The sequence below is a fragment of the Fusarium verticillioides genome, chromosome 4, assembly GCF_000149555.1.
Source record: "Fusarium verticillioides 7600 chromosome 4, whole genome shotgun sequence".
Taxonomy (NCBI): Eukaryota; Fungi; Ascomycota; class Sordariomycetes; order Hypocreales; family Nectriaceae; genus Fusarium; species Fusarium verticillioides.
The window spans coordinates 1,265,161-1,283,216 of NC_031678.1; the positions used below are offsets into that span (position 1 = coordinate 1,265,161).

The 18,056-nt window shown below is 49.5% G+C and overlaps 7 protein-coding genes across 18 annotated transcripts; 3 read left to right on the plus strand and 4 right to left on the minus strand.

Moving 5' to 3' along the window:
* Positions 1-451: 451 nt before the first annotated feature.
* On the minus strand, positions 452-1,621 carry FVEG_04755 (hypothetical protein; the record flags this gene model as incomplete). Its single annotated transcript, XM_018892628.1, has 3 exons — positions 452-1,254; positions 1,306-1,389; positions 1,444-1,621. The coding sequence occupies 3 exons, from the start codon at positions 1,619-1,621 to the stop codon at positions 452-454; spliced, it is 1,065 nt and encodes a 354-aa protein (XP_018749351.1).
* A 379-nt stretch (positions 1,622-2,000) lies between these two features.
* Positions 2,001-2,783, minus strand: FVEG_15535 (HAD superfamily (subfamily IIIA) phosphatase; the record flags this gene model as incomplete). The annotated part of the gene is made up of 3 exons (XM_018904672.1): positions 2,001-2,087; positions 2,162-2,500; positions 2,559-2,783. 3 exons carry the CDS (start codon positions 2,781-2,783, stop codon positions 2,001-2,003), a joined length of 651 nt encoding a protein of 216 aa, XP_018749352.1.
* Positions 2,784-2,943: 160 nt separating this feature from the next.
* FVEG_04756 (origin recognition complex subunit 2) lies at positions 2,944-4,982 on the plus strand. The gene is made up of 2 exons (XM_018892629.1): positions 2,944-4,644; positions 4,695-4,982. The coding sequence occupies exons 1-2, from the start codon at positions 3,023-3,025 to the stop codon at positions 4,807-4,809; spliced, it is 1,737 nt and encodes a 578-aa protein (XP_018749353.1). The 5' UTR covers positions 2,944-3,022; the 3' UTR covers positions 4,810-4,982.
* Positions 4,734-8,174, minus strand: FVEG_04757 (hypothetical protein). Of its 2 annotated transcripts, XM_018892631.1 has the most exons (3): positions 7,232-8,174; positions 5,088-7,184; positions 4,870-5,034 (listed from the first exon to the last, which is right to left on the minus strand). In XM_018892631.1, the coding sequence occupies exons 1-2, from the start codon at positions 7,809-7,811 to the stop codon at positions 5,095-5,097; spliced, it is 2,670 nt and encodes an 889-aa protein (XP_018749355.1). In that variant the 5' UTR covers positions 7,812-8,174; the 3' UTR covers positions 4,870-5,034; positions 5,088-5,094. The 2 variants fall into 2 exon arrangements, with proteins under 2 accessions (XP_018749354.1, XP_018749355.1); XM_018892630.1 differs by having other exon boundaries at positions 4,734-7,184.
* FVEG_04758 (hypothetical protein) lies at positions 8,148-14,372 on the plus strand. 11 transcript variants are annotated; one of them, XM_018892633.1, is made up of 4 exons: positions 8,148-9,269; positions 9,329-12,821; positions 12,891-13,463; positions 13,705-14,372. In XM_018892633.1, exons 2-4 carry the CDS (start codon positions 12,200-12,202, stop codon positions 14,025-14,027), a joined length of 1,518 nt encoding a protein of 505 aa, XP_018749357.1. In that variant the 5' UTR covers positions 8,148-9,269; positions 9,329-12,199; the 3' UTR covers positions 14,028-14,372. The 11 variants fall into 11 exon arrangements, with proteins under 11 accessions (XP_018749357.1, XP_018749360.1, XP_018749363.1 ...); XM_018892637.1 differs by having other exon boundaries at positions 12,891-13,277; XM_018892640.1 differs by having other exon boundaries at positions 12,891-13,202.
* Positions 14,373-14,476: 104 nt separating this feature from the next.
* Positions 14,477-15,302, minus strand: FVEG_04759 (hypothetical protein). Its single transcript, XM_018892643.1, has 2 exons — positions 14,851-15,302; positions 14,477-14,799 (listed from the first exon to the last, which is right to left on the minus strand). The coding sequence occupies exons 1-2, from the start codon at positions 15,112-15,114 to the stop codon at positions 14,665-14,667; spliced, it is 399 nt and encodes a 132-aa protein (XP_018749367.1). The 5' UTR covers positions 15,115-15,302; the 3' UTR covers positions 14,477-14,664.
* A 38-nt stretch (positions 15,303-15,340) lies between these two features.
* FVEG_04760 (hypothetical protein) lies at positions 15,341-17,967 on the plus strand. Its single transcript, XM_018892644.1, has 2 exons — positions 15,341-16,792; positions 16,843-17,967. Exons 1-2 carry the CDS (start codon positions 15,788-15,790, stop codon positions 17,668-17,670), a joined length of 1,833 nt encoding a protein of 610 aa, XP_018749368.1. The 5' UTR covers positions 15,341-15,787; the 3' UTR covers positions 17,671-17,967.
* The last annotated feature ends 89 nt before the right edge of the window (positions 17,968-18,056 follow it).

An 18,056-nucleotide genomic window follows, 5' to 3' on the forward strand; every position in this document is an offset into this window, starting at 1 on the left:
TTATTTCTGCCAAGGGCCACCGCTTTTCGGGGGGCGTTGTCGGAGATCCGGCCCCACCATGCCGATTTCGGCGGGCCCGAACAGACAATCAGCTCAATGTTTCAAAAGCTAGGGAGAAGAACAAGCAAAGGATCAAACGAGATTGGGATCACTGACTTGTGGGACAATGAATTCTGGGAATTTCAAAACTGTTGTTTGTTTAAATATCAACAAGGCTGTCATAACAAACTGCTGCCTTCAAGTTGTTGCTCTAATAATACATTTCCTCTGGTCAAGTCTCAGCAATCATCCTCCTAGCCACAAATCTTCAAAGTTCAAAAGAAAAGTCCCTTCACGCGTCCCCTTTAGCTACACTTTCCGTCCCACTCTCAATTTCTCACTCGTCCTCGTCCAATGTCTGCGTCGTCTTGCCTCACTGTGAGCCAAACCGTCGTCCATAATCATCCATGATTTATTTTCTCTGGTTCGGCTGCTGCGAATTGCTTTGACGGGGGACAGGGTGATCAGGAAGTCTTCGTCGCTTGGGGGCCTGATTCTGGTCCTGACCACCACTGTAGCCGCGCTTGCGAGTTTGATGTGATGTCTCATGAAAAGGAGCCGAGTTCAGAGGCTGCCTAAAGTTGATGAAAGGAAATGCTTGACGGATAGAAGGTAGGCCACCTCCCTGAGGTCCCTGAGGTCCCTGAGGGGCCTGCTGAGGGGCCACAGTATATGGCCGAGCCCATGAGCTTTCCTCCTGCGCCCTGGAATGTCGAGTCTGGACATTGCTGTTTCGGGTGACCACGGACATTGAATCTCCAGGGTTCTCGTTCTCTCGAGTTTCAGGGACGAGGCGCCAAAGTCCACCTTCCACTTTCTCCATGGGGCGGCTCAAGAAGTTGCCTCCTGGTCTAGCAGCGCGCACTGTTCTAGGCAACGGGCGAAAGTCGAGTGCATACTTCGCCCTTGGGTCAACGGGGACCAACTGGTTTTCTTTTAAAGACTGCTGCTGAGTCCCTTCGTACGGGGCGAATGAACGAGAATATGGGACGTTGGATGTGCCTGAGCCACTCGGCCCAGGTCCAGGTCCATGCTCATTGATAGTGGGCAGTGCATTTCGATTCTCCGCGACTCGAGTCTTGGCTGTATTCTTGGCCCGTCGTCTCTTGGGCTTCGACTGCTGGCTCAAAAGCGCAGTAAGTTCAGGGTTTTGAGAGGTTCGCGAAACTGGATGGGGACTAGCCGGTGGAGGCGATCTATGGTTCTTGTACCATTCTGTTATCTATTAGAACCTTGGAACCGAGGGGGAGATCGTGCAAGACTAACCGATCAAGCGAAGGTGACGTTCAACAAATGGACCAGCATTCGGAGAAGAACCGCCCTTGACGATGTTCTGGTAGTGATGCTCGTCTATCGGAATCAGCAGAGACATTAGAAGGTATTGGAAGCGTGTGGATAACTCACATAACATGTTCTTAGTATAGTTGCGTTGAGCGATGACACCAGCATTGTCGTTCATATATCGAGCGCATTGCTCCCAGCTCATGCGTCGATCAGCTGGGTTAGCAGCAGCTACTGAGCGAGGAACAACGACTTCCCAGAGCATTCGTTCTTCGTCTACAGACCAAGTCTTTCCACCCATGGTTGAGGTTCAATGTTAGGGTGGACCAAAGAAGAGAGGAGAGTGAAGAAACGAGTATATAAAAAGGTGACGATAACGAAGAACGAGAGGCAAAGTATACAGGGCAAGCGACGATGCCTTTGTAGAATGGCAGTGCGGAAAGAAGATAAGAGTAAAGAATGAAGATCACGAACGCAGCTTTATAGACTCTCAGGACAATAGATGAGTGATTCAGTCCCGTTTGCGTTGTCTGCTTAAGCCATGCAAATGCTTATAAAAGGTCAGGTGCCCGTACTGAATGAATGAAAATGGCGTAGATCGCATTGTGATTCATTGTAAACGTAGAAGTTCAGACGAGCCGTTTGACTCTGAATTTTCCCTTCGACACCTTCCGACATAGCTACTCCTCAAAGATGCTGCGGGGTTCAGGAGCATAAATACCTCTAGCAAAGAGGAAAGAAGCTAAAGGTCGTTCCAATCTCGAGAACTAGTGCTGTCAGTTGTTGCCAGTTGTTGCCTTACGACGATTTATCGTCTGTTGAGGGGCAGACAGCGACTCACGATACTCTTCTTTTCCAGAGGTATTACTCCGTCTTTCACCCAAAACCCCCACCCTCCTGTCATATTTGCAAGCATCATGTCGGTCGTCAGTCTATCACCGACGAATGCAACGTGTGCAGGTTCCGTCACTCCTGTCTCTGGGTGCTTTTTGAAGTATTCCATGATCTCCTGCCCACAACCTGGCTTCTTGACCGAGTGCGAGAGCACAGTGATTCCTGTGTTCTCTTCAACCTCAGCAGCTAGCTTCAGATTCTTATCCCACGACGTTGCTCCAGCAGTATTTGACACCACAAGTAACTTGCGACCAGGATAAGCCAACCTTAGCTTTTCAAAGTGAGACTATGCTTCAGTTTAGCAGACGATCTTGAGTATCAGAGTGAGCACAAATTATAGGCACCTTGTAAGAGTCATACACTTCGATACTATCAGGATAAGCAAAGCAATCGTCTTTGTCGAGGACAACAGCCTTGATCTCTACTTTGCGACCATCTTCTTGCAAGCCTTTTTCAAGAGGAATTGGCAAGTCATTGAAAGTTGAGACTGTGTGATGAGGCAGACACAGACTCGGCCTAAAGATAAGCCTTGTGATATTTAATGAAGCTGATAAATTTAGATTCAACATCGTCGTTGTCTAGGTACAAATACATGTGAAGAAACAATGAATTGTCGTTGAAAGTGAAGCTCACGCCACATGCACTGACGCCACAGGCGCCACTACCAATTTAGCAGGCGCGTTACCAGTAGTTACCACGCGCCTGGGCTCTGTATTCATTTTACCCATTCTAGAAACTACATCAACAATTACAAAAAGTTTGGCTCTTGGGGGACTTAAGTGATTCCGCCAGCCTCAACGATCACATAATGCCTCCAAAAAAGGCAGCGCCTGAGCCTGATACTCAACAAGATCCTCCAAGATCCTTACGAAAGCGAGGGCACCAAGATCTCGAATCCATTCCCGAAAGCGACCTTGAAACATCACCAGTAAAGCGACAACGAAGTGCACCTCATCATTCACCCAAAGTCACCACCGGAACGAATGGCCATACAGAGGTTATACATCGAGATGTGATAGGAGACAGTGATGCAAGCTCATCCGAATCATTATCAAGAGTCGACCCAGATGAAACCCCTAAACCTGCACCAAAACGACGAGGGAGACCACCAAAGAAGCCTGTGAATGGCGAAACTCCTACACCGAAAGCAACCCGTACTGCGCTTTTTGAAACGCCAAACAAGAAAACGTCAATTGCTTTGAATGGAGGAACACCTGGAGGAGGAGCAGACAGATCTGCCAAGCGAAAGAGTACGAGAGCTCTCATAGAACACGTTGTTGGCGACGACCTTACAGATGAGGAGGAATACGATGGCCTTGCGCAGCAAATCTACGAATCTAGTGAAGACGAAGAAGCGCTCGAGGGCGATATTGCCATTTTCACAGAAGCATCAGGTGTAGATGAAGCTCCGACACCTTCGAAATCAACACCTCGCCGGAAAGCTCAGCGGAAAGCACCAGCTCGATCTCCTACTCCTCCTCGCGACCTGCCTCCTCACGAATTATACTTTGCGCACAACAAACCTGGGCGGGCCAAGACTTCGAATAATACTCTGGGATCACTCGCTCTACTTACACACGATGAATACTTTACTATTATGCGAGAAACCCAGGATCACCATGAGGCCGATATCGAGTTTCTGGAGAGTCTACATGCCGAATCATTCCCGCAATGGGCGTTTGAGTTATCGCAAGGGTTCAGTTTGTGTCTATATGGTTATGGTTCGAAGCGACGTCTCCTGCACAAGCTTGCTGGTCACTTGTACTCTACCATTAGGAAGGAGAAGGGGGACAAGATTGTTATAATCAATGGTTACGCCCACAATACCACTATGCGCGAGGTATTGAGCACAATTGGTACGGCTGTTGATCCGAGTCACCGCATTCCTCTAACGCAACCTGCCGTTATGGTCCCTGCCATTCTTTCACACCTCGCTACAACGTCATCAACGTTGACTCTGGTTGTCAACTCAATCGATGCAGCGCCTCTTCGTAAATCTGGCTCGCAATCTGCTCTGGCGCAACTCGCGGCGCATCCTCAAATAAGGCTGGTGTGCTCAGCTGATACACCAGACTTTACACTACTGTGGGACATAGGTGTGCGATCTGCGTTTAACATGGCGTTCCACGACTGTACGACCTTTGCCCCATATGGCGCCGAGCTGGATGTTGTGGATGAGGTACATGAGCTTCTCGGGAGGAATGCTCACCGAGTCAATGGTAGAGAAGGCGTTGCGTTTGTTTTACGAAGTTTGCCCGAGAACGCCAAGAATCTGTTCCGCCTCTTGGTGGGTGAGGTGCTCATTGCTATTGAGGAGGAGGGCGACAGCGGCGATGAGCCAATTGGTGTTGAGTATCGAATGGTGTACAACAAGGCCGTGGAAGAGTTCATCTGCAGTTCTGAGATGGCTTTCCGAACCCTGCTGAAAGAGTACGTTCATTGCCACATTCCGTTACACAATCACGACTAACGAAGACTAGATTCCACGATCATCAAATAATCACAAGTATGAAGGATGCTCTGGGAACAGAGTTGCTGAGCTTGCCATTTAGAAAAGACGAGCTAGAGGCAATCCTGGAGGATCTCATGTCATAATGTAAAACTAGTTTAACATATAGAATCGGAAGCATAACATAGGTGCATGGGCGCTGGTGTCGGGAGAGCATAAGATATCATGAGAGAGTTTGAGTTACATTATTGTAATTGGAAAAGGGGTATAATTAAAACATACAGGGAAACAACTACCCTAAATTGAGACTATCTTGAAGTCTGTCATGAACATTACGTCGTCTATGCAGCCGTCTGCCATGTCTTTGCTCTCTATATGAAGCATCAGTCCTGAGGAAACCAATGGAACGCCACCTTTGATGTACTTTTGTATCAAACACCGAGGCTTTTCACACATGTCCACAACACCACTGGTACGATAACGTTGTCGTTCCCGCCAGTAAGAACAGCCTCCGTCAAGCTCGCCATGGATGAGCACATCGCAGCATTTCGTGTGCCAGCAATCACTCCAGGCTGCTCACCTGCAGCAGGCCAACCACCGATTCTCAGCCACATACTGGCGGCACCAAGTCCTAGCATGACAGCCACAGCGAAGGCGACACTGCCCTCAAGACTCTTGCCGCCTCCCCAGAGCCACTTCCGACGTCCATATCGACGGCCGATAAGAGAAGCAGCTGCGTCTCCTAAACCCACGCAGATGACTCCGGAGACGAGACTGACATCTCGAGTTGTGACTTCCCAACCAGAGAGGTAGCCAGATCCAGAGCGTGGCAGAGAAGCAAGGCCCAGCCAGAGAGGGATTGCGCACCCAATTAGAAGAAAGATGTGCGAGATGACAACTGGACCACGGAAATCTCTGCCGTCGACGTATGGTGCGAGGAATGAGGCAATAGGTTTTGATAGTGGAGGCAGCTGACTTGCCCGCAGAAGATCCAGGATCAAGAAGACCGCAAGAATTAGAGACAGGGCAAGAGCTGCATACGTGGGATCGACAAAGGTTGCGGGCAGAAACATGCCAACCATCATAAAGTGAAACACCTTCCGCCGTGTATCTACCTCATAGATGTCCTTCAGGCGGAAGACGATAATGAGCCCCAGAATCAGGATGCCCATCCAGTAGGCACTCAACAGAAGTCGAGTGTTTGCTTCTCCAAAGTCGTTATGGCGAACGTGCTGTACCCAACCAGAGTGACATTGCTTGTCTTCTGTAGGGTCAATTCGTGTAGGCAGGCAAATCCATCTTTCCAAATTCAGGCTGACAACTTGATATCGGAACCATGACCAGTCACCAAATAGATACCCCAAAGCCCAACCAATAGGCTCATTGCCATCCAGGGCATACCATTGTACATAAGTTCGAATGCCACCAAGGATGATAGTGATGATACTCAAGTAGACGTATCCGGCATAAAGCCATTTCCTCATAGTCGCTTGCTCTTGAGTAAGCTTGAAGAAGGGCCGAACGGACATGGAAGTTGCTCGCTTTTTGCGCCCTGAAGGGGTATGCGTCGCGTTGCGTCGGTTTCCATGATCAAGGTGTGGTAAGGTATGTCTCCGTGCAAAAGACCAGTTACCGAAAGCATCTGTAGCCGTGGGTGAAGAGGGAGCACTATCGGGTTCTGCTGGGTTCGGGGAGCTTGGTCGAAATGTTTGAACTCGAGTAGGCTTCTTGAACAATGGGCCTGCCTCGTCCTCGGATGAGCCAATGGTATCGTACACAGCATCCTCATACTCTGGTCTTAATAATTCGTGCCTCAGCCGTCGTAGCGAGAAAATTTGTTTGAAGCTCTTCCAGAGTGGTGGCCGCTGGGAGACTGACACTCTCCGAAATCTCCATTTCGGCACTCTGGCCAGAGCAATTCCCCAGCTTATGACACGTCCACAGAAGAAGAGGAGAGAAAGGCCGCCACCCCACAACAGGGCTTTGAGAATCAGAGCCTGGGGTGAAGAAGCTAAAAGCAAAACGTTGATGAGTGCGATTGACAGGAGCTGGAGCTCAGCCGTCAAGAGACTAGTTGTAGTGAGATAGTGCAATGTCACACACAAAGTTTGGTGGAGAGGATACAGCAGAATAGCTGTTTCTCCTGAAATAAAGGATTCTGGGTGCTTGCTTTCGAAGTGTTCACGCTGCTTTGGACTCCAGATCAATGGGATGCAAGTTAGGCCCCATGCTAACACATCATATGTAGCATAAGGATCGGCCTTGGGAATAACGCTCTGCGGAATGGAAGCCAGGCTCAGAATAAGGTTAGGTAATATCGCTGCTGGGTTGCTTGACGAAATAAGAAGCGAGACATATAGAGTAATTGCCGAAGGGTATAATATGGGCGCGGGGTCAAAGTGCGCAGGAAGCTCGAGAGGTATTGGGTGAGATGGTGTCCTGTTACGGTATGCCCAAGCGACGACTCGGACAGGATACAGAGCGAGTAGTCCCGCATATACAAGGCCACAGAGTAGGATATCTATGATGGTTAAGTCAAGGCTATAAGAAGGAAGGCAATGCGCATACCTTTTCCCCAGATCTTTATGAGCTGCAATACCTGGGAATTTGAGGCTACCATGAGGCCCAGCGCTAAAACAATGCCAGCCTCAGTTATGCGTCGAACAACGACTCTTCTTCGTTTTTTAAGGGCTTCGAGCAGACGTTTCGTTTCCGGGGTCTCGGTAGGCATGGGCAGCTTGTCTACGGTGCGAATGACATGACCATCAAAAAGCGCCGGTGACGGAAGAGGTGTTGAAGAGCCAGACAGCGGTTCATTGAGGCCTCTCAATCCTTTGTGCAGGTTGGCTTTTGGCGCCGGTAAGCCTTTTAGATAATGCTCGTCGTCGGCTTCGGAGCCACTATCGCTCGTCTGCGGCGAGTCCTTGAGAAAACTTGGCCATGTCGTAGGCGAGGGTTCGTGGGGAGCATCGTCACTGGTCTTGGCGGATTGCGCTTGGCGGTTCCTCAGTATAAAACGATCCGAGAGATGCGGAAGGTCTGTATTCTGGTGATGGTACGGGTGAGGCGATCGCGATCGAACTCGGAGGCTGTCTTGTTCGTCGGGGTCGAGAGTAATTAGAGAGTCGGGGCTGAGATGCTCTGTCATGACGAGAGTATTCAAGGTACCTCGATATCGATCATGGGAAGACAACAGGGCTGCGTATGCGCCTCAAATCACGTTTCAAGGGGATTGTCGCAAACAAAAGGACCAAATTGATCAATAAAGAGAGTGAGAATAGCTTGAATCGGAGACTATTCCTGTCAGTGGAGTTATCTCCACGTCGTCGATTTTGTTGGAAGAAGCTCGAGCATCTGTCCTCGTCCACATGTGACAGTGGACTTGTCCATCGGGTGTTTCGTCAGCTAACTTCAATCAGTCAGCAGCATGCATACATAAATAAGGCACGGCCATTCATGAGCCACGTCAATCGATAGTGGCTTTGGGGAGCAGGAAAACTTTGGACCTTGGCTTCAAGTGCTAAAAATAATTGGGCAAGAATCCTGCTAAACTAATACTAGATTTACTCAAGTCTTTTTATCACTTGGCATTGAAGATGTCGAGTTTTCTTACCTCTCTTGGAGGGGGCTCAATGCCTTATCATATGCGGGTAACCTCATCCGGCTTCAACAAATTCACAATCGAATTGACCAAGTCGACAGAAATACCCTATAGCTATGAGGCAAATATTCAATGACAGTTAAAGCACTCGATGGATTACACTTGTTTTGATCTCATATTCCCTTGATGTTTCTTGCCAATTTCTAAACGATTTGAATACTGATGTTGTAACATTCCAAATCCATCGCTAAATATCTCCTTGTTCGATAAAACGCCTTGACTCCACCCCTTGGCTTAGAAAACAAACTCAAATTGTTTTTCCATCCCTTGGAGAGCAGGAGAAAGATGTAACTACTGAATGGAACAAAATCATATGCATAACCTTCTTTACTGGGCGCATGGGAAGAGAAATCTACACAATTGTTTCGTTTACATTTGGATACAACGGGAAAATAGTCATGACGATACCGACAACTCAACAGCACCAGAACAGCGAGTGTCACTCACTATCAATCAGATCGTATCGCACGTCTGACGGATCGAACCACTGGGGCTTCCGAGTGGTCTAAATTTAGACATACATTCAACCTTCAGCCAGTGGGACTCTCAGCTGTCTCCCCACGCCCATCCTGGACCTTCAGCACACGCAGGCAGGCAGTGCGCAATCGCCCTCTAGTCTTAAGGTATCCAGCATTTACAAGGATGATACATACGTCAGTCAACTGGACCTTGTTGTTATATCCGATGAATCGTCTACAAACTGTATCCAAACAGTGAGCGATTTGGCCTTGCCAACTATCGCCATACCATGAAATCACTCATATTCATACCTACTGCAAGCCATAGCTCCAAATGGATCCAGTGCTAATAAGAGTTGGATCTAAGACCCAAAAGTCAACTTGCTACTTGCTTGTCCCAAGACAGTTGCACTTTGACAGCAATTTGTCTCTGATTGTGGTTTGTGGTTGGTCTAATGACTGTTACTAGGCCTCCATGGCTGCATTGGTGCGTCTCACAACCAAGACACATCTCGTAAGTGTGCGTGTTAGCTGACCGTCATTCAGAGAAGACATCAAAACACAGTTAGTATGTATTTTTGCTCTCACAGAAGGCTGGAGTTTCATGCTCCGAGTTTGGGTGTAGTGACTCGAACGGCGATTTGGTTAATCGTTAAAGCTGGGGTTACAGCGCAAACATGGCTGCACACGACCCAATGGAATTTCATCTGTGCCAGCCATTCTCTTTGTTCCCAGATGCGCTGGTCCACGTTGGCGGAATCGACTTTACGGGTAACGAGATAGGCCGCGTGGAGCTTTGTGAATGAAAGACACGATTTAGCTGAGCATCATTTCGCAGCAACTGATCATCAACGGTCAATAACAATTCAATTCTGACACAGAATTGTTGAGCCGCCAGATCCGGTTGCATACATCATCTCTGCTTGGCACCAAAATTTGCTTCGTTTGGACGGACACGCCGCGGAGCCAAGGACTGTGCACGTTTCCGTACTCCATCTCATGGATCAACCGAAATTCCCCATCGTATCACAGTTTGATATTGCGCATCTCCGTCATCGCAGTTGGTGAAGGTGTCGATCCGTCATAGGAACAAAGAAGTTGGCACGAATAATCAAGTTCAGAGTTGTAAGATATCACACCTGGTTTCTTATCACGACAATTAAGAGCAACCATTACATGTCTCAAACTTGGCGTATCATAGGACAAAGGTTCATGGCTAAACATCAGCAACGCGGTTCACGCAGACAAGTTGGTTGATCAGTGATGGCCGATATGCACCATTGCTGCACGTTGGCGATCATACCGCCAGACCAGGTCAATTGATTGTGTTCATAATCGCAGCCCCAAGTTGCAGGACACGATCAACGCTTCGAAAGGGTTGGATAAGAGAAGATGAAGATGGAAAGACAACACCAAGGTCAGGGGCAGGGTTCAGGGGACTAACCAGGTGGGTCAAACATGGAATGAGGATCGGGGCCATGCGGGCAAAAAAAAGCATCATCTTGGGCCCGAATGTTGACCCGCCTCGATGCTCAGCTTTTTATGGCGATTCCTCGTATTCACCTGGGAACGAGGCGACTTCTTACCCCTTCTTGACCTCCTACTGTCCTCTACCCTTCCCCTCCAACCTGTCAATTGATATGACATACTTCCCATGGGTCTCGGGAGCTTTTTAAAGAATACGAAGGGCAGGACGATGGGCTCATACGGAGACAATCACACAATATTGGCTCCTCTTATACAAGCCTGTCCATCTGCCGTTACATCCACGGTGACATCACAAAGCTCATGAAGCTCCGTATCCTAGCGGCGTATGAACGGGTTGATGAGACGCCGCCGTATGAGCAACGGAAGGACAGGTACCAGGGGGGTCAACGGATGTGGTAACGGTGGCCCCACGGACAAAATTACTCGTGCAACCGTTTACGTGGTGATGGAGTTGAATGAACGCCTGTGCAGCAAGAACCAAGAACCAAGACCTAACCATACCAAAGGTGGTGGTATATCGGAATTGCGACAACCGACTTCTGTTGATGGCCCAGCCTGTATGGCCAATAATTACTAAACAATGGCTGAAACCGTTATCAAGTTTCTATAGCAATTGGATGTTCCAAGAATGAGCAGTTGTGCCCTTGTTATCAGACGGTCAGTGCCTCAGCTCAATCTCTGGTCAACTTCAGGTCAAGCAGTCACTACGCCTCATGTCTTGCACTGACCTCCACTGTGTTCACTGACAAGAAATGAGGGCTACACAGGCTAGACAGGCCTTGTTGAGCCGCCCTTGGGCACCCAAATTCCACCAAAGCCCATCCCTTCCAGGCTCCCCGGGCTGCTCAGAGCTTAACCCGCCCTTCCCTCTGGTCTCTGCGACTGGGTTTGTAGTAGGCGGAGGATGTAGCCGGCCGCCGGCTGAACTTGGCGGGACGACAGAAGCGCTACACGAGACCTAGCTCTTTGCCTAGTGCCCGAGTGGCTGTCGTTGAAAACTGCAAGCGGTTCCCGCCCAAGCCTAAAAAAGAAACACCCATAGCGATTTTTGTCTAGATCTCCAACAACCTTGGGCCTTTGCCACTCAGCAGACAAAAAACAAAAGTCACAGCAGCAAATAAGAAAACAGCATACTTGGGCCATTGTGATAGTTGTCTGCAGCTCAGCCTCCTCTTGCCAAGACCAGTCTAGGTCTCGGGGCTTTTAGCAGGACAGAACAGATCCCCTCACCTAACCACGATTTACCACCACAGGCTGCATTTAACACCCAAACTCTCCTCTTCGCCCTGAAGTTGAGTTCAATCTCGCAGTTGGCCTGACGTGACGGACTCAGCTCGTGTAACACCCATCACTCACTCCACTGCCTCCACTTCCTCCACTCCCTCACTCACACTCCGCAACGCCTCGGTCGACTGTCAATTGCTTACAGTACTGTGCAGTACCGGCAGGCGGCACACCTTTCACTTTCTTGGTCCCTTTTGCTTCTCTCATCCTCACATCACCAGCTGTGCTCCATTCATAGACCCGAGCAGACTCCTCTCTTGTACGCTAGAGCCACCTCCTGTCTGCTTGGCACACGACACTCTTCATCATCGATAAAGGGAATCACTCACCCCTCTTGCTGGCTGTCGTCTGCACGTTGTTGAACCCTAGCTTGCTTGCTGCACTGTCTTCACCACTCACCGTCTGAGATCTCGCCTCCTCAACCTCACCACCTGCTCTCAGCCAGTCGTCTCTCGTACCGTCCCCAAATAGCAAACCCAAAAAAAGCTGCCATCTGTCTTGGGTCCGCAATTCTGGACTATTCTCAGCCGCTAAACGTCCTCTGCATATCCGTCTCCAGTCTTCTTCAGGCCTGATATCACCCTGCTCAACTTACAAAACTCAACCTTCTCCCTTCCTTCAAACCTCCTCACTCACTTCTACATCATGGCATCTGTCGACACCAAGAACGACTACAGCATGGAGGCAGGATTGTTGAGCACTGACCGAGAAGAGAGGACCATGTCGTCAAAGGAAGCACTACTCCAGGATTCGGAATCTGCCCAGACCATCCCAAGGACAAAGACCAGAAGGATATCCCCAGCTGGCAAGGCCTTGATTGCTTTGGCCGCTTGCTGTCTTCTGGGCGCCGGTGTAGCATCCATTGGAGGCGCTACCCGATTCTGCCCTGGACATCTCCGCCATAGTGATGTTGGAAAGCATGGCATGAACGCTCATCGACCAAATCTTTCCGATTCCATGGCCCAGATGGTTCGACGACAAAACACACCACCACCTACCGATACAGCGCAGGGCACTGACCCTACCGATGCCGCTTCTGATGGCGCTTCCAATGCTCCCTCGGGCGGCTCTTCAGGCGGAGCCTCTGGTGGTGCTTCGAACACCGTGCAGCAACCCACTGCTACGGCTGATGAACCCACGAACGAGGCTAGCAAGACTGCTGTTCAGCCTTCCGCTACCGCCGGAGAGCCAACCGACCAGGCCAGCGCCACAGATGAGGCCTCAAACACCCAGGCCCAACCGTCAGCTACTCAGCCATCTGCCACCAGTGAGCCTTCCTCACCCTCGCGCCCTGCGAGCTCAGAACCTGAGGAACCCACCTCTAACCCGGATACAGGCCGACCTTCTGCCACTGCCCAACCTACCGAGGACTCAGCTACTGAAGCATCTCCTTCTGCCACGGAATCCCAAGAGGAGCCTACTCAGCCTGCATCCTCAGCCGCTTCTACACAGCGAACCACCCGCAGGACCACGGAGAACCGACCCTCGTCCACTCAAGACTCTTCCCCTGAATCGACCACCGATGATTCCGAGGCCACTGCCACTGGTACGTCCGTTTCGGAAGAGGAACCTTCTGAGACTGTTCCCTCTTCTCGTGCTTCAACTTCCAATCCTTCTGCTCCTAGTGCTGCAACCTCCACTGCTGCCAGTACGTCTACTCGAAGAACTTCTTTGCCTGATACCTCCTCTTTTTCTGAATTACCGTCCGAGACGGCTTCTTCGGGTGAGACCCTTCAATCCACCGCCCTTGATGATACTTCCTCTGTTATCGAAACTGCCACCGTTCCCTCGTCCACTGTCGCCGAAGCTACCACTGTCCTCCCCGATTCAACTTCTGAGTCAGCTTCCGGGTCAACTCAAGAGTCGGAAACAGCCTCCCAGGCTTCAGAGGAGACAGAGACGACTACCGGTATGTGGGACGGACGAGCAGCAACAGGGCTCTTTCCAGGGACACTGCTGCGAATCCAACTCCCCAAACCTGTTGTGATATTACTGTTTCGTGTCATCTCCACAACCTGATGCCTTGACTTCGTGACTTTCGCAAGTGCGCCAAAACTTGAAAATGCCTTTTGACCATTGATTGCCTCTGCGTTGACTACACACTTTTGCAAACGATTACCATCTGAGCGTATATGCTAACATAGAGACAGACCAGGAAACCGTAAGTCAGACAGACGAGGCTTCACGAACCTCAGAAGATGCCGAAAGCGCGACTGAGACCAAGTCCGCACGAAGCACTGTGACTGGAACAGGTACCAGACGAACTTCGAGTGCAGTGCCCAAGACCTTCACTTCTACGCTTGAAGATGGTGGTATTACAACCCTGACTTCGACTTCTTGGGTTGAGGTTGTCCCCTCAGCCGAAAATACTGCTGGCAGCGACCCTGACCTTCAGAACGCCGCTCCTCGATCCGCCGGTTCAGTTCTTGCCGCAGTCGTGGGTATGGTCTTTGGTGGTTTCATTCTCCTGTAAATGGATTATTGACACATCGACCTCACCTTAAACCGAACCAAAATGTCACGCAGATCCCGTGGCGAACGAACTTATGGCCCCATTGCAACCACCAGCTTCTTCAGAATGGGTTCATCCTTACGAATATCACGGTCCTTTCTTCATGGGTATAAAATCAGGATAATAGACTTGGGGGAAGCATCAGACGGGATTAATCAATAGACAAGAACTTCCACATACGGTTGTATCTTGGGGGAGATTTGGTTCATTAATGGCGTCCAGCATATATGCCGAACATGGATCGTATTTAAAATGCATAGTACATGAGCGAATACAAGCATTTGAGTTTGCATATTGCACATTCCATTTTCTTTTCCCCTGTCAAGCCAATCGACGTAAAAACACCGGGAATCATCTAGTGCATAGTGGTCGTAACCTTTACTCTCTGATACAGGGCCTTCGTGCTTTCAGCCCGGCACGGGGTGAACATTACGCGCGTCCAGGCGTAACCGATTCTGATTATGCTGTATATCAATACAACAGAAATGATTTGTGGGAATAATGTATTTGATTCGAGGATATAACTAAAAGCGCCAACAACTCCAAGCCATCCGCCTACACATGTTCGCCACCAACTCAACCTCCTGTCCTGATATCCTTAACCAGGGCCAATCCTGGGCATATCGTGATGCTCGCTCAGTCTAGACAGGTAAGTATTGAGCTCTTCGACACGCTCCTTATGTGTTTTGAGAAGTTCGGGTCGGGAACTTGAAGACTCGGCGAGTTTGAGCAGCTATAGACTTGTTAGCATGGTTTCAACAATATAAGGCAATGAAAGACTTGCCCTCTTCTTTTTTATCTCTTCGTGGCGCTTTTGAGCCTCCGTCTTTTGAACTTCGGGGTTGTCCTCATCATCCTCACCGTGGGGCTCTTGCTCTTCTCCATCCTCACTCTTCTTCTTCTTTCTCTTCTCTTCGTCCTTGTTTCCACTATCGAGGTTCTTTTCAAGATCGGTCTTATCGCGCTTCTTCTTTTTCTTGTTTATTTTGGCGCCCTTGAGTTTCAGGGCACCACCACCACCGACAGCAGCATAATCGTCGGAGCCCATGGTGTTATGGTGCTCTCGGAAGGGTTGTTGGAAAGGCGATGAAGCTGGACTCGACGTTAATGGTAAAGGAAGTGACTAATCAGTGTGTGGCGGTGCAAGTGGCTGGGTTCCACAGAATAGAGCAAGGGGGTTGGGCTAGAGTGGTAATGTGTTTCTGATCTATACGCGGAAGGGAAAAGCGAAGCAGCACTTGCATTGACAAAGAAGCTTCCTTGTCATGAGTTGGGTAAAGCCGACTCCTATCTTTTCAACTTGGCCCTCTTTCTTTGTTATGTTCCACTATAACGAAGCAAACATTGCCCCTTTTTGGTACTGAACGAAGAAGAGAGTCCATGAGCAATCAATCAATCAATCAATTTATTGACGAATACGAATACTTTCTTAATTGTGCTTTTATACCCCATCTTTTTAACCTCGACTGCTTCAAAAAGGCTTCAAAACAACTACCGACCACTGAGATCTCTACGTCACAGATCTTGCTTCCTCACATCCTTCGGCGCCGATCGCCCAACACTATTCATTCCAAGTTTGCGCGACAAGGAACTGCGATGCGCATCAGTCTTTCACAGCTGAAAAACTCGAATTGAATACTCTCGGTTCCTCGATTTTGGCGGATTGGTCAATTAAGTAGTCGCTGGGAAGAGGGGGAAAGGACAACTACACAGACACCACAATGGCGCGGCCTTACGGACTCCCGTCGAATACGAGAGACTCGCTGGAGCTCGCTTCCTTGGCCAGCTCAAGTCAGCTCAACGGAGAGGGGGCTACAGAGATCTCGTCAAGGCCCAGCATATCGTCGTCGCGGAGACTGTCACTCGAACAAGATGACCCCCTCGACAGTGCCAATCCTGCAAACAGGATGAACCGATCGTACTCAGTATCCTCAGCTTTTGACTTCTCCGCCAATATGTTCCCTTTAAGCTCTTCGGCTGGTGCCGAAGGTTACGCTCCCATTGGAGCACCAACATCAAGATCGAGGCCGAGCGGCGGCTTGGGAGGAGGATCGTTGGAGAAGAACAAGACTTTGACATACTTGAACGGATTGTCGCTGATAGTGGGACTTATTATCGGCTCGGGAATCTTCTCGTCGCCGGGATCTGTGAGCACAAGAGTTGGGTCGCCTGGTGCAGCGATCCTCGTCTGGATTATCGCCGGTATACTCGCTTGGACAGGCGCTGCATCGTACGCTGAGCTTGGAGGAGCGATCCCCCTCAATGGCGGCGCTCAAGTTTATTTGGCCAAGACATTTGGCGAGGTGATAGGCTTCCTCTTTACATGGGTTGCCATGTTGGTCCTTAAGCCCGGTAGTGCCGCTATCATCGCCATCATCATGGGCGAATACTTTGTTCGAGCCTTCATCGGTCCTGACGCTGAGCATGTAAGCCCCTGGATCAACAAGGCTGTTGCGCTTGTAGGTCTGTTCATTGTAACGTTCTTGAACTGTGTGTCTACAAAGCTCGGCACACGTGTCAACGATACGCTCATGTTCATGAAATTTATCGCTTTGCTGGGCGTCACCGTCACTGGTGTTGTCGTTGCCATCACAGGAAAGACCCTCAAGGGCAAGTCGGAAGTTGAGTGGAAGCCGCACCAGCTGTTTGAAAACACATCGACCGACATGTCTGCTTGGGCTCTCGCCCTTTATGCCGGTCTTTGGGCATATGATGGCTGGGACAATGTGAGTTGTAGTAGTCAGGATGGCAAGTCTTGGTAACTAACATAGTCCAGACAAATTACGTCGTTGGGGAGTTCAAGAACCCAACTAAAGACCTACCCCGAGTCATCCACACAGCCATGCCTCTGGTCATCCTCTGTTATGTGCTAGCAAACATAGCCTACTTCCTTGTCCTTCCTCTCGAGAGCATGGATGGGTCCAACACAGTAGCTGTCATGTTTGGCAACCGAGTGTTTGGTTCTGTAGGCTCACTTATTCTCGCGCTCATCGTTAGCGCTAGTTGTTTCGGTGCCCTCAACTCTTCGACTTTCACCTCTAGTCGTTTGGCATATGTGGCTGGGAAAGAGGGCTACATCCCTTCGATCTTTGGCACTATTGGTATTGGGGGCAGCCCGCACGAGCATGAGCTCAGCACGCAGCGTACTCGAAGTTGGTTCACGCGTAAGATGCGCAGAATGTTCGGCGATGAAGATGCTGGATTGTTTTATACGCCAGTCTATGCGCTAACTCTCAACGCTGTTCTTACAGTTGGTTACGTGGTCGTTGGCGAGTTCAGCACTCTCGTCACCTTTTATGGCGTTGCAGGCTACACGTTCTATTTCCTCACAGTCCTGGGTCTGATCATCCTGCGCGTGCGAGAGCCGGGACTGGTACGACCATACAAGACCTGGATCACGACGCCTATTATTTTTTGCTGCGTTAGTCTCTTCCTCCTCAGCCGCGCTGTCTTTGCACAGCCTTTCCAGACTATCGCCGTCGTGTTCTTCGTGGTAGCTGGTGTACCTGTTTATTTCTGGCGCATTAGAGGGCGAGACGAGCAGGTCTTGAGACGGAGAGGACAGCCCAGCGAGGAAAAGAAGTGGTGGCAATTTTGGAAATGATTGGAAAGTATAGCATGGGTTGGGATTTGGCAACGAATTCATGTCATGAATGGTAAAATCATGGTCAGCCATATGGCGCTTGATGATGGCTCATAACGAAGCATACCAAAAATAGCGAGAAATTTTGTATTAATAGCAAAGTAAAAAGACAACGAACAGCAGCATATTTCTGCTTGGCTTCAGTTTAGCAGTAGTCATTATGAGAGAATGTGTAAAATGTCGGTCAGATAGCCCGATGCCTGCTGCAATGTTGGGTGATTATAGGAACCAAAAAGGATAATCAAAAGATAGGACACATGTGATTTATTCTGGCAAAGGTGATTCATCTATATGTGTTATATCAATTGTCGCCCTCTGTTTTTCAGGATAGATTTGTCTTTGTCCCA